Raw genomic sequence first — 14,455 nt, 5'->3', positions numbered from 1 at the left:
AGCTATCCCTTCTCTCGGTGCCGGACATCCGCAGCGTGACGCCGGGCTCGGCTCGGCTCGGCTCGGCTCTTCCCTTCCCGTCGGCCGGCTCCCGGCGCCGTGATTGACACCGCCGGCCCCTCCGCCCGCCCCGCAGCACATCCCATCCCTCCCCGGCGGCCGCTCGCCGTGCCCGGGAGGCGGGGAAGGGCCTCCCCAGCCCTTTGACACCGTCTCGGCAGGAGTTTCACTTCGCTTTCGCCGCCGTCGCCGCCGCTTCTGCAGGCAAACACCCCCGGCTTCCATGTGACGCCTCCCAGCCACTGAATGGGGAAAGCGCCTATAAGGGAGACACTTTCCCTTCGTGCAGGAGAAAAGGAGGGGACGAGGGGGGCAGAAGCAGGAGGTGGTGGTTGAGGGGAAGGGAAGACAGAAAATGAATTAATAAATCGCAGGGAACGAATTGGGGAAGGGGGGAGGGTGGTGAGAAATGGACACCCCGGGAAAGAAATTCGTGGATTATTTATTTGTTGCCCCCCGCTCCCGTCTCGCTGACAGAGCTCGGTCCGCCGTTGCGGTGCTCGGCGCTAGCTACAAAGGGACCCGGGGAAGTTTCTTGTTCCCCAACGCCCTTCCCGGGGGGGCGAGGGTTTAGGTTGTTTTCTGTTGCATTTATTTTTTTTTTAAGTTTCCCTTCCCCACCCCTCCCCCCCCGTCTGGAAGGAGGGGGTCTCGTTCGCACCTCCCTGGATGGTGCGGTAGAAAGGAGGGGAGTTAGGGGGTGGGAGGGGGGGGGCTCGTGGTGGGAGGCTGCCGCGCCTGCTGCTCCTGCATTGGTGTCTCCCCTATGGACGAAAACAGCCCTCTGTCTCCCAAGGCAAATGCTTTCAGTATCGCCTCTCTGATTTCAGTCGCCGCCGCCGAGCAAGCAGGGAAAGGAGAGCTGGAGGAGCGCCGCGGCGGCCGCAGCGCGCCCGCCCGCCCCGGCTGCCGCCCTCAGAAGATGCACTTCAGCACCGTCACCAGGGACATGGAAGGTGAGTGCCGCGCTCGACCCCGCAGGGCTGCGGGGACGGGACCGCCGGGCACCGCGTACTCGAGGGCTTTCGCACGGCCCGTGCCGGCGGCCGGGCCAGGGGCAGCGCGCAGAACGCGGCCTGCCCGCGGAGCCGGTCGGGGGAGGCTTTGCCGTTTCTCCCGGTACGCCTGGGCCCCTGTAGCCCTCCCTTAGAGAAAGGCATTGCCCGTGGCCCGGTAGCAGCTTTCGACGGCTCCGCCGCTGGGACTCGCGTCTTCTCAGAGGTGCTGAAAGCATCCCCCGACAGCGCCGGCCGTGCCTGAGGCACCGGCAGGCCGGGGCTCGGCTCCCACCGGCTCTGCAGCCCCTGTCCGGCCTGGGGGGCTGCGTCGGAAATAACGCAAGAGACCCCCGGGACCTCGAGGAGCCTTTCAGCATCGGAGGGGAGCCGAAGGAGCGGCCGCTCCGCCGGGCGGCCTTCATGCGCCGCGGGGCCCTCTCGGGCCGGCGGCCGAGGGCTGCGCAGCCGGGTTCGTCCCGGTGCTCCTCGGCGCGAACCCCGAGCTTTGCTCTGGTCCCGGCCTCTTCCTCTTTCTCGTCCGGGGATGGAAGGAATGGGGCATTGCCAAACCAGATCCGACTTCCCCTGTCAGCCGCAGCCCCGCGGCTCCAGAGTGAAGGACGTTACCTGCAGCAGCGTAGCTACACGGAAATAAGAGCCGATTTCTTTCTCTGAGTTTCCCCACTCCTCTATTTTTTTTTTCTCTCAATTTTTGGAGAGGGGGCGAAAGGAGGGAGTTTGCTTTGTCCCAAGTAGTGTGTGGCGAGGGAGTCCTGCAGAGATAGCACGGGCTTTGCACCGCCGAGGCTCTTGGCAGACCTCTCGGGTTTGCAAAAGAAAAAAAAAAAAATAGAAGAAAAAAAAAAGGAAAAAAAAAAAAAGAAGCCTAGGCAGGCAGGCAGCGGGAGCAGCGAGCTCCCCGCCTGCCCCGGGGGGAGCGGGGCTGGGGCCAAGCAAAGCGGAAAGGGGGAGGCGCCCCGCTGGGCTGGGCGCGGGGCAGGAGAGGAGGCGGAGGGCACCCCGCGGAGCCGGTGCGGAGGCGGGGGCCGCGCGGAGCGGCGCGGAGCTGGGGGGAAAGCGGGAGCCGGAGCGGAGCCCTGACCGCTTGTTTTTGGAATGATTTCAGCTATCTCCAGCCCCTGGCTCACCCAGCTGTCCCATTTTTGCGATGTTGCAGCTTTCACGGCCAACAGCCTGAGCAGCCTGAACGCCTCCGGGGGGTACCACCTCTCCCCCTCCCCGGGGGACCCGTACGGACAGCATGAGCCGCCGCACTACGAGCCCTGCACGGCTCAGCAGCACCCGCACCCGCCGCCCCAGCCCCAGCACGGCTACCCTTTCGGCGGGGCGGCGGCGGCGGCGGCCGGGACCAACCCGCCGCCCCCAGGCCCCGAGCAGCCCGAGGGCGCCGGTGGAGCCGCTGCGGGGCCGGCCGCAGTCTCGGGCTGCTCTACGGGGGCGGCCGCCGCGGCCAAGGCGCCGGTGAAGAAGAACCCGAAGGTGGCCAACGTGAGCGTCCAACTAGAGATGAAGGCGTTGTGGGACGAGTTCAACCAGCTGGGCACCGAGATGATCGTCACCAAGGCAGGCAGGTCAGTGCGGAGCTCCCGAGCGGCCCCGGTTTTCCAGCCGCTCCCTCCGGACCCGGGCACCCAGGCCAGTCGGGGCGGGAGAATCCGGTGCGAGTGGTTGAATTCGCAGTTTGGGGGGAGATTGAAGCTGCTGCCCAGGGGCGAGTCGCGGAGCGGCCCGGCCCGGCCCGGCGGTCGCCGTCATTTGATCCTTGCGCTTCTCCTGGGGCGAAATCTGCGAGCTCTTGCGGCCCGAAGGCCTCGGTGCTGCGGAAGAACGCGCGGCTGCTGCTGCGGGCTGACGGCGAAGGCGTGCGGAGGACGGCAGGCAGGGCACTGGGTTTTACTCCCGCTTAAAAGGGCGCTGTGCTCCTCCGGGCGCCTTCGGCTGCGACCCCACACGGGACTTTGATCCGTGTTTACGGAGGACGGTGTGTGTTCCCGGGGCGGACAGCAACGATACGGGGGAAGGAAAAAAACAACACGCAAACCGTGCAAAACCTGCTAAATACATTCTTAGCACGGGCAGATGTTTTCCTTCCGGCGGAGACGCGAACAGACCCTAATTCTGCACCTTGAAACGCGTTCCAGGGCTGTTGTATTTCCCGATTATCGAGTAACGAGCCCGGCTGAACGCGGCTCCTCTCAGCTCTGCTCCGGCCGCCGCGGCGCGGTTTCGGGGCCAGGACCCCGCTCCTGGGCAGGGAACAAAGAAAGCGGCTGATGCGATCGCGTTAGGAACGAGCAAAACATATGGGGGGAAGAGGAGTCCCAATTACAATTGTTAGTTACTGCATTTAATGGAGATCTCCGGGAAGCGCCGCGGCCGCGGCGGCTCGGGCAGCGCTACGAGGCTTTCCCCGCCAGGCTCCGGCAGAGCTGCGAATTGTCCAGGTTCTGAGTCTTCCCTTGGTTTAAAGCGATTCGGCGGGGGGGAGAAAAGCAAAACAAACAAATTAAGGGATCCCCCGTTGCTTGCTCTCAGTTCGCCCCGGGGCTGACTGCGACGGGACGGCCGGCCGGGGGAGAGGGTCGGACTCCGCTCCGAACGGTCTGGCAAGAGCTGTGACCGCGGCCGTGCGCTCCCGCTCTCCCGTCAGCGATTTTGAGGGTCCCGAAAGTGCAAAAGAAAAAAAAAGAAAAAAAAAGAAAGAAAGAAACATACGTACATGTACGCAGTGGCCATTTAAGTTTGGGTGGGTTTTTTTTAATATTAGCAATTTCCTAAAATGAAACAATCACCGTGGTGCCCGGTGCAAAAGCAGCCGGCGCTGCGTTGCGGGACCCGGGCGGAATTTCCCGCAGACGGTGCCTGCCCCGGCGCCGGCTCGCACAGCCCGCTGTCTCCGGCCGCGGCCCCTGAGCCCGGCGCCGGGCTCGGCGTTGCTTTCCTTAGCGGAAAAGGTCGTTCAGGCTCCAGGCGGAGGCTCTCTGCAAACAGTTCTTCGATCTGACTCTCTTAGCTCTCCAAGAAGAGAGAAAGGATTGCAAATATCCCGTTTCAAAAGGCTTCGGAAATTAACCAATTCGAATTGAATCGGGGGCTTTTCTCCCACACTTTTCTTCGTTTACTTTATGACACAGTCGAAACTCCAGACAAGCGAGTAAAAACAGGAGAAAACGAGGTACAAGCAGCAGGAAAAGGCTCGGGGAAGGCGCTGCAAAGCCTGTTCTCTTCCAGCACCTCTGGGCTGGCCCTGCTGTTTGTCTAGATGGGTCTTATCATCTCAGGTTGTTTGTTTTAAAACTAAGTTTTAGAACAAGAAACACCGGAATTGGAGCTAATGGGGGCTTTTTCATGTTTAAAAATAATAATAACAGAGGGAGCGACTGAAAACGTCCTCCAGAGTTTGCTGAAGCCTTACGGGGAGGGAGACGTAGCTGCCCGATCCCGATGCAGCCCGGCAGTGCTGGGCCCGCTGTGGAAGAGCTGCGGAGCCAGAGGCGCGCTGACCCATCGCCCCTCAGAGGGGGGAAGGGGGACAGAACAACAGGTCCGGCCGTGTGCCCCGAGAACGAGCCGGGGGGGGCTCTCTGTGTCCGGGTTTGATCGGGCTGTTTGTTCAGGGGGCGGTGGGGCTTTGGTTTTTCAACGGCTGCAAACACCCTTCCCGAAATATTGCCTATAGGCGCTCGCTTGCTTTGCTATTCTATAAAACAAAACGAAGCCATAAGGAGCCCCGACGCCAGGGCGCTTCATCGGCGTGTGCCGCCGGGGAGCTGCGGGCGAGGCCCTGGTACCCGTGTGTGCAGATGCAGGAGGGAGGACGGGTGGACCGTCCCGGCCCCTTCCCTTAGCCCACCGCCGATCGCATTTGTACTGCAGCCCCCTGAAGGAATCGTGCCCTCCCTGAGCGTGGGATCCACGTTTCGGCTTAGCTTTGGGTCCCCGGGGGCCTGCGCGGAGAAGAACTGGGGGAGCAGCCGCGGGGGCTGGCCTGCCCAACTCCAGAGCCCTGGGCTCCTTTCCGCTCCCCCTTTCGTTCCGCAAAGGTGCAGGAGCGGGAGCCCGGCCGGGCTCTTGCAAAGAAGTGGATGCGGGACGGGGTTTTCTGGGACCATCCCCGTTGCCCTCTAGCCCTTGCCCACCGAGAGGGAGCGTTTGCCCCTCCGGGACGGGAGAGGTCTCCCGCGGCCTTAGGGGCTGTTGCTGTAACCACTGCTTTCAAACGAACGCAGTTTGGTGGGTACAGAAGCTGCACAGGTGGGAACTCAATCACCTCGTGTCGTTTGCTGGAGTTTTTAGATTTGACCCCCACGGGCTGCCGAGCTTGAGTGCGGGTCTGCAGACAGGGTAATGCCTTGCATTTGCCTCCAGTCAGGTCAGCTAAAATGATGGAGAAACCACGGAGAAAAAATTATTTTCACTTGATCTCCCCATAGCAAAGGCCGAGGATGCTCTTGTTTCCCCTGTCCTCTCCGTTCCACCTTGGTGGAGCATTTCGGGTGTCTGACATGAACGGTCCCCGAGCCAGTGGGAGAGGCAGGACCCTCCGGCCCACCTTTCAGGATGCTGCTGAGGGCTGGGGAACACGGCAGCCAGTCTCCCCAGGCAGCTTGGGTGTATCTGCCTCTTCCTCTGGCCAGCAGTTTCTTCGAGGGGACTTAGCATCACAACTGGGAGGGTACTGGAGCAGCTGGAGGGGAAGAGACCCGTGCCGGCCCCTCGGGGCTCCCTGCTGCTCCTCAGCATAGCACTTCTCTCTCCTCTCTGTGCCAGGCGCATGTTCCCCACCTTCCAGGTGAAGATATTTGGGATGGACCCTATGGCTGACTACATGCTCCTCATGGATTTCGTCCCGGTGGATGACAAGCGATACCGGCAAGTAACAAATCCCTGGACTGTCTCGCGGTTCTTGGAGCCGTAGGGGCTGGTGGGTCGCTGCCCACCCTCTGCTCCTGACCTCTGGGGGTTCAGGGATGTGCCCCTGGGCGTGACACCTGTCACTGTGAGACAGGGAGGGGACACGGGATGTGACTGACCTGGGGTCTCCTTCACACTCTTGCAATGAGTCTGGGGCCAGGAGCGGCTGCACGGGACTGCAGGGCCCCCTCAGCCCCCGCACCAGGCTCACAGGCAGCCGGGGCCAGACCAGCATGGGCAGAAGGGCAGGTTTCCACAGGGCACAGGGCAGGAGCTGCCTTGTCCTGCCCAGAAAAGCTCTCCTTGTTGTACTGCTACACATCTCCACCGGCAAACACCCTTTGCCACTTAACAAAAATCCCCTCGGTGCTCCTTGAGTGCCGTAGCCCCTCAGCACATGTCCCAAAGCTGTGCCGTGCCTGCTGCGGAGCTCCCTGGGTGCTTGGGTGAAGAGAGTGGGTTTTGTGCTCTGGAAAGGCACCAGCCACCCAAGCCACAAAACCCTGCCCTTGTTTCCAGTGGCAGAGTAGGAAGGCCTTGGAAACTGTCGACTCACAAGGCAGTGATGCGGTCTGGTTTGGAGCCCCTTTAATTTTAAGACAGTGAAAAGCGCATTATGTATTTAGCTTCAGATCGAGACGCCGAGCAGGCAGCCTGCATAGGAATCGCAGGGTCCGATATATAAATATTTAGACAGATATCCAAATTCTCAGGGCGTCCTAGAAATGTTTGCTTGTCAAGGGAAGTAGGATATATAACATCCAATTGAGTATATCTTTAAAAAGTAATGTTTCTGCTCAAGTCCAATGGTGTCTAATTCCCCCTGTGCAAACACTGGCTTTTAAAGTAAACACGTGTATAGAAGATTGGTTTCTCTGTTTTAAATGTTACTGTTGAATATGTACTTTGAAAGAATGAAACGAGACTGCTAAATTCTGAACCTGCTATTAATCTACACACAACTTTCCACTCTTCACTTAAAGCGAGAATATTACTGTATAGAGGGCTTTTTTCCACCTTTTTTTTTAGAGGAACGGGGAGGCTTTTGTGGCTTCTCTCCCAAATCTACATGGGTAGCTATAAATTTCCTCCATCCTGCAGATTTCTCTCACGACAGTTCCATCGCTGACGTGATAAAATAGTCTATCCCCTCCGCAGCAATTCTGGCTGCGGAAAAGAGCTCGTTCCTCTCGTGGGAAGCGGGAGTGATGGAGAGGCGGTGCTTCCCCCTCGGTGGGCCAGGGGGACCGGGCCGGGCCGGGTTCTGCCGGGCGCAGGTGCTGCAGTCGTTGGGAGCGGCGCTGCACGGACGCGGGCGGGAGCCCCCCGGGCCGCGGCTGAGGGTGCCTCTCCCTCCCGCAGGTACGCCTTCCACAGTTCCTCCTGGCTGGTGGCTGGCAAAGCCGACCCCGCCACCCCCGGGAGAGTCCATTACCACCCGGACTCCCCGGCCAAAGGGGCGCAGTGGATGAAGCAGATCGTTTCCTTCGATAAGCTCAAGCTGACCAACAATTTGCTGGATGACAACGGGCATGTAAGTGTTCCCGGGTAAAAATGTCCAACACGGGGCTGCACGGGGTGGGAACTCCCCGCGCTATGATTCCCGTGGGGTGACCCTGCCCGCCCCCTCCCCGCGGGCTCTGCCCCAGCCCCGCGGCTGTCCCGGGCAGTGGAGCCGGCAGGGCCGGGGCTGCGCTCTCCTCTCTCCATGCTCCGCCTGGATCAGTTATTGTCTCCTTGCTCGTTTTATCATTCAGATCATTTTGAACTCCATGCACAGATACCAGCCGCGTTTTCACGTGGTCTACGTGGACCCCCGGAAAGACAGCGAGAAGTACGCGGAGGAGAACTTCAAAACTTTCGTCTTCGAGGAGACGCGCTTCACGGCGGTGACCGCCTACCAGAACCACCGGGTGAGGCAGCAGCGGAGCTCGGGGCAGCAGAAAGCGGGGGTTGGGGTCGCCCCGGAGGTACCATGGGTGCGGGTGCATCCGGTGCTGGCTCAGCCCCTTCGTCCGGCTCCGGGGCTGGAGGCCGGGCTGCGGGTGTCCGGCGGCGGCGGGGATGGCTGGGGGTATTCCCGCCTTCTCCCCATCTGCTAAACCCATTCCGGGCAGCGCTAGGAACCCGATAGCCGGGGAGCTGCGCGGAACTGCATCGGTGTACGCCGAGGAAGCGACGTGGGCTCTAGCCCCATCGCCAGCTTCCCCCCCGCCCGAGGACCTCATTACCTATGTAAAGCCGAGACCGGGGCTAGTGGGGAAACTACAGGCTTCCCGCTGCGAAATGTCACTCACAATTTGTTTGGATAAATCTGCGATTTTACTGCTTTAAGTTCGTAGCGGTCTGTCTCTCCTCAGAATACAATTGTACGTTAAAAACGAAACAAAACGAAACACAACTCCCCCACCCCAATCTAATGCAGATCTCTGGGCAGCAGTTAATCCAATTGCTCCTTTAAATCGCATCAGTGTAATGTAAAGAGCAGGAATCCCAGCAGCGAGTGGAAATACGATTTCATAGCGGGGGCTTTTCAGCGCTGCTCCGAACGGCTCCGCTCCGCGACGATGCCGCGCAGGCCGGGGCTGTGTCCCAGGGCTGTCCCTGAGCAACCGGCGCAAGTGTCACCCTCTGCAGTGGCTCCGAGCAAATTGACCTGAGTTCCCTCCGGGATGCTGCGGTCGGGTCGCACCTCGCCCCGGTGGAGGCGGCGAGGCCAGAGAAAGGCTGTGCCTTTAAGGGGCTCTGGAGTCCCTCCCCGGCTGGCATTTGCCTGATGGCTCCGGACAGCTGCTCTTTCTCTCCTGCTTTCTATCAGTTTGACCTCTAAGGCTGGAACTGTCACTGAGGGGCTTAAAGTTTGTTTTTCAACCCATTCCGGAAACTCACAATCACATACTTTATCCGTGGATTTGCTTAAATATAGAAAATGCCCTGCCTTCTCCCTGGCGAATTAAATAAATACATAAGTATGATTTATCCAGTGATTTGTCTTAACTGCTCCAGTGGTGACCCATATAATGTGGCATTTTCTTACAAGTGCATTTAGTCAGATTTTGCAGCCAACTCAGACTGCCTCTCCCTTCACCTTGAACTCATATTAGGTAGCATGTTAGCCCGCATTTTCTAACAGAGGGAAAGCACATGTTTGTGCTCTGTGGCAGAGAACACCCTGGCTCCACCAGCCACCTGGATCCTCTCTGTTACACCAAGCACTGCTGAGTCCCAAAGCCTGCTCAGGAACACACACTGTTTGGCCAGGGAGCCCTGTGTGCTGCTTTGAGACATTTTGCCACTTCTTCTTACAGATCACGCAGTTGAAGATTGCAAGCAACCCTTTTGCCAAGGGATTCAGAGACTGTGACCCTGAGGACTGGTAAGGCTATGTTTTTATTGGTTATGGCAATACCCCACTCACCCTATTTCACAGGTATCTGCCCAGCTTACATTTGCACAAGGGTTTCATGGAGGGGGACCCATTTCCGAGCTGCAGCTCAGAGAGATAGTACTCAAATTGTTCATTCTGTTGGACCATCAGCTCTGTATCACTTCTCCCCTTCCTCTTCCAGGCCCAGGAACCACAGGCCGGGGCCTCTTCCTCTCATGAGCGCTTTTGCCAGATCCCGGAATCCAGTCTCTTCCCCAGCCCACCAGAATGGGACAGAGAAAGGTGAGAGCCCCGAGTGGCCAGGCCAGCGCATCTCCCAGGCCCTGTTGGCCTGCACAGCCCGTGCATGCACGCTTGGGGCCAGCCTTGCTCACTGAGCTGGTGCACAGCCCCATTGCTAATGAGCTTTGTGCTATCGCTCATTTTTTAAAGAAAAATACCTGCTTTTATAGCCTAATTCATTCTTCCTTGGACTACAACATTTGCTGTTGTGTGCTTAAGAAAATTTGCTGCTTTAAAAAACATTGCCCCTTGCCTTAAGTGTCCCATTTTCGACTTTTTAGCAACAAACTCAGCTTTTCAGGCAGAGATGCAGTGCTGGCCACAGGTTCCTTCTTGCATTGCCCTTTTAATGTGCCTCGGCAGTGCATTTAGGGCCAACCCACTCCATTCAGGAGCTGCAGTCAGGTCGAACAGCACCTCTGCCCATTGACTGCTTTTCCATTACCCAGAGCAAACAACTGCAACGACAACCGAAGGCCTTTCTTCCAACGCACACCGGGCCTGCAAAATAAAGGGAAGTCTGTATTTGTTTAGTGTTACACAATTGCAAAAATGTCAGGCGTGTACCAGCTTGTCAGTCAACTCAACTCCATTTATCGCAGTCAGAAGGTCCCGTCCCGCCAGCCCCGTTCCTGCCGCATGCCGCTGCTGCACGCCCCGCTCTTCCCTTCGCGGCCTCTTCCCGGTGTGCGCGGATGCGCTCCCGCGGGCGCGGCCGCACTGACTCTGTTGCCCCCGTAGATGCTGCCGAGAGCCGGCGGGAGTTCGAGCGGGAGGCCGGCGGGACGGCGCTGCACCAGGCCGAGGCCGCGCACCAGCAGCTCATGTCCCGCGTGCTCAGCCCGGCGCTGCCGGGCGGAGGCGGCGGGCTGGTGCCGCTGGCCGGGGCGGGCGGCGGCCGGCCCAGCCCGCCGCACCACGAACTGCGCCTGGAGCCCGCCGCGTCCGAGCCGCTGCACCACCATCCTTACAAGTACCCGCCGGCGGCGGCCGCCGCCTACGACCACTACCTGGGGGCGAAGAGCCGGCCCGCCCCCTATCCCCTCCCCAGCATCCGCGGGCACAGCTACCACCACCATCATCACCACCACATGAACGCGGCGGCTGCAGCGGCGGCGGCCGCCAACATGTACTCGCCGGCCGGAGCGCCCGCCGGCTACGACTACGGGCCCCGGTAACGGGGCACCGGCGACACGAGAGACACCGCCCTCCCCCTTCCCGCCTTTCCCCCACCGCCCTCCTTACGAGTGAGCTGATTGGCCAGCTTGATCTGATCGACAGCCAGACAGCCCAATCGCCGGCAGCCGGGCCCCGCCCCGCGCCCCGCCCTGTGGGGGCTGTGAGGGTGGCGGTGCCGGGAGCTCCATCGCGGTGTGACCCGCGGCTGCACTTTGATAAATGAAGCCATATGTCCTTATCTCTCTATTCCCCCGCGCCTCCGTTCGTGCCGGGCACCGAGGACCGTCGGGCGGCTGGGATGCGGTGGGAGGACGGTGAGGCGGCAGCAGTGAAGTGACTTGTCCCCTCTCACTCGCCCGCCGGGCCTTCTGATGGAGGTTTGGTGTTGGCGGTGCCCCCGGGGCCTGTACGTGAGCACCGAGCGGGGGCTGTGGGGCCGGCCGTGGGCCGTGTGTTGTCCTGCACTTGTCGGTGTCAGTCTTTCCCAACCCGGGGCACACCGGGGGCTGGTTCACAGGTGGCTCAGGTGGTTCTTTGAGGCGATTCTTGGGGAAGCAGAGTTTAGTTTAAGGGAGTGCTTTGAATCCTCACTGCCAGAACAAATTGCCCACTTCTCCTCCGGCCCTGACCCATTTGTAAGTTTTGGGGTTCACTGGGATGCCTTACCCATAGCAGCATGTTCTGGAGCTATGTTTGTATCTTGTTTTCCCAACAATACCTGCAAAGGTTTAAAAACCAGCCTGGGGGTGGGGGGATATCTGCAGATTTCAGGCTGTGTGTTTCCCACCTGCTTCCCAGGCAGCCTCACACGGTTCTGCCTTCCTGCATCCTTTCCTGAGCTCTTGAATACTCTCTCATGGAGGTGCCTTTTAAAGGGACTTCAGTTTTTTTTTTCTGACTAGTTCACCCCTTATATTTGGCTGACCCAAACTGCAGTAGTTCTAAAGCATCTATTCTGCATTACCTGCTTGCTGTATCTTCCCTCTTAATGCTGGTAAGTACTTTTTCTTTTTCCTTCAGTATCTTCATTCAGTAGTTGTTCCTTACTGCTAAAAAGATGGCCCTGCTCATCAGAGTTCTCCAGTGATGTGTTTTGAATAGTTGGCTTGTGTTTTTGTCAGATGCTCACCGAAGGCAGTCCCTTTGTGTTCAGAGAAGGTATTGAGCAGCTCCTCAGCTGTGTTGGTATACAGTATTATGAACACTTTCCTGATTCTTCCACATGACTCCATTAAAAGATGGAGGTTATTTCTTTTAAAGTCATCTATTCATCCATGTTTGTGCATTTTCATTATAAACTCTTTAAAACATGTTCTTTCCCTTGTGCAGGTGGCAATGTTAATAGCAATGTTTATTTTGTCTCTGGCAGTGGGCTTTGGGCTTCCAAAACCGTTTTGGAAAGGTTTAAGAAGGCATACAGGCTACCATGAATATTTTATGTATTTTTTTCTGTTAAAAATATATCTGGATCCATAAAAAAAGACTTGTGCAAGAAATATGTATTTTATTTGACATTTGCAGTGAATTGTGAGATTCTTAATGTCTGACTAAAGCATAATGTTCTCAGAAAGGTTGATGTAAAATAGCCTTGTGCTTATTATTAGTCAGTGGGAAATGGCTCTCGGATGTGCTCTATTGCTGTTGCTTTGCCGCTGTTATTTCAGAGTTTTCAGTATGATTTGTTATCTGTAAACTGATTAGTGCCAAAGCTTTGGTCAAATGTTTAATGAAGTTGTTATATTTATTATTTCCTTCAAAGATTATACAAACCCATTTTTTTTTCTTGATAGTTGCAGTGTAGGAAAAAAAGTGAAGACAACCAAAGAATCATATCTGCAAAGTGTAGATACGTGTAGATATTTGTAGATATATGTAGATAATCTTATTTCATTTCAATTGAAAAGACATTGGACAGTGACATTTATAAATATTTTTCCTCTTCTTTCTTTTCTTCATTTCTTGTTTGATTATTTGTGTATATTTGTCAGCATGTCTGCCCTGAAGTCTAAGCCTCCCCTACAAAATGCAGTTATTTAAATAAGGAGTTCTTAGTCTGAGCAAACAGTGGCTCTCCATAGGCGATTGCTCCTTCCCTTCTGTCCCTGGTTGCTGCAGGTGCCCATGGTTGTGGTAATCTATCACAATACACCAGTTTGCAAGGTTGGGATTCTCAGGTGAAAACAGATCTGTTTGTATTGGTAAGCACCTGTTCTCTTTAAGCACACACAGAATGACCCAAGGTGCCAGGACTAAACTGTGCCCTTAATGAAAATGGCTCAAGGCTCCTTGACTGTAAGAATTTCAGTTTTATATTTGTTAGAAGAAGAGAAAATCACAGCTTCAAGCTATGGCTGTGGATAGAGGGTCCTCAGGATCAGCAGTCTGTGTTCTGTGCTAAAGAACCACTGCAGAGGTCCTGAGGCTGAATGGAAGGAGAACATGCAGCTGTGTCAAGCCTACAGTCTGAGCTATGAAAATGGTATTTCTAACAATGCATTTAGTCCCATCAGCATGCAAGGTGCTTAGACATGTTCACATTGAAGCACGTTAGCAATCCAGTTCATGTTGTATTTTAATCCTTAAATCAAGATTCTTCAGGTCTTTGACTGGTGTCCCTCCTTCCATAACAATGTTTCTCTCACTGGATGGGAATATTACAGATATGGGAAACAAAAAGGGTCATTTTTCTATCCCAAGAAAAAATCCACTTCAAATAAACAAAACCCTGCAGACTGACCAGTTTTGAATATCACAGGAAATTTGTAACACTTTAATGTCATATTACCTGTCAGGACATATCATGTATAGGCCATGCATTGTCTGTGTATTGTAGATTGATTTGATGAATGACTTTGTATGACTTGATTACACGTCTGGTTAAACTTCACTGAGCCCACGCTGTCACCAAGGGCCATGGCCCACGCTAGGAAAGAAGGCAGCTGCATTTCCAGGCAATACTTGCACTTGTGGGTACCTCAGGTCACACAAAGCACTTACACATGAAGTGTCTTTAAAAGCTGTTGTAAAACAGGCCCCGGTGTGGAGGTTACAAGCATCCTTTGTATTTTCCAAATAGGGCTAGAGAACAAATTAGCCATCTAGCTCATTTGCAAGGGCTGCAGGCTGAGTTCAGTGGTTGCTTCTGAGGTCTGCAAGCCACGTCACCCAGCTCAGTGGATAAATCCAGGATTAGTTCCTTGTTCCACACAGGTGGAACAAGGGTGGCCTTTGCTTAATCACTTAACCCAAACACTGGGGATAGCTCCAGTTTCAGAAATGGCTTTTTGCAGTTGATTTTATTCTGTCCTTGCTAGTGAAATTGATTAAATTCAGTGTAGGATAGGAGCATCAGGATGAGACTCCGGTGTGTTTGCAGTGTTCGTGCACGCTCTTTACACATTTCCTAGATGTTCTCTTTAGTCTTTTCTTCTCTTCAGGGAGACCCTGTAACTCTCTGGCTAGAACTGTGCGGGCGGTCTCCAGCAGCTGCCTCTCAGTGTCCTGAGGTGTTGGCACCTCTTCAGTCAATATCAGGCACATGTACACATGGCCATGGCCAGGGGAGCAACTGCTTTGTCTTCCTGCTACAGTGTGTGTAACAGTGCCTTGCAGG

General features: G+C 56.2%; 1 protein-coding gene across 1 annotated transcript; it reads left to right on the top strand.

The window, feature by feature from the left end:
• Positions 1–251: 251 nt before the first annotated feature.
• On the top strand, positions 252–12,797 carry TBX1 (T-box transcription factor 1). The gene is made up of 8 exons (XM_054645945.2): positions 252–1,016; positions 2,236–2,650; positions 5,850–5,951; positions 7,356–7,527; positions 7,751–7,906; positions 9,302–9,369; positions 9,563–9,663; positions 10,405–12,797. Exons 1-8 carry the CDS (start codon positions 827–829, stop codon positions 10,839–10,841), a joined length of 1,641 nt encoding a protein of 546 aa, XP_054501920.2. The 5' UTR covers positions 252–826; the 3' UTR covers positions 10,842–12,797.
• Positions 12,798–14,455: the final 1,658 nt, after the last annotated feature.

Source organism: Agelaius phoeniceus, chromosome 18 (assembly GCF_051311805.1).
Source record: "Agelaius phoeniceus isolate bAgePho1 chromosome 18, bAgePho1.hap1, whole genome shotgun sequence".
Taxonomy (NCBI): Eukaryota; Metazoa; Chordata; class Aves; order Passeriformes; family Icteridae; genus Agelaius; species Agelaius phoeniceus.
Note: the sequence above shows the minus strand (reverse complement) of the source record. Positions and strands in the feature narration are given on the sequence as shown.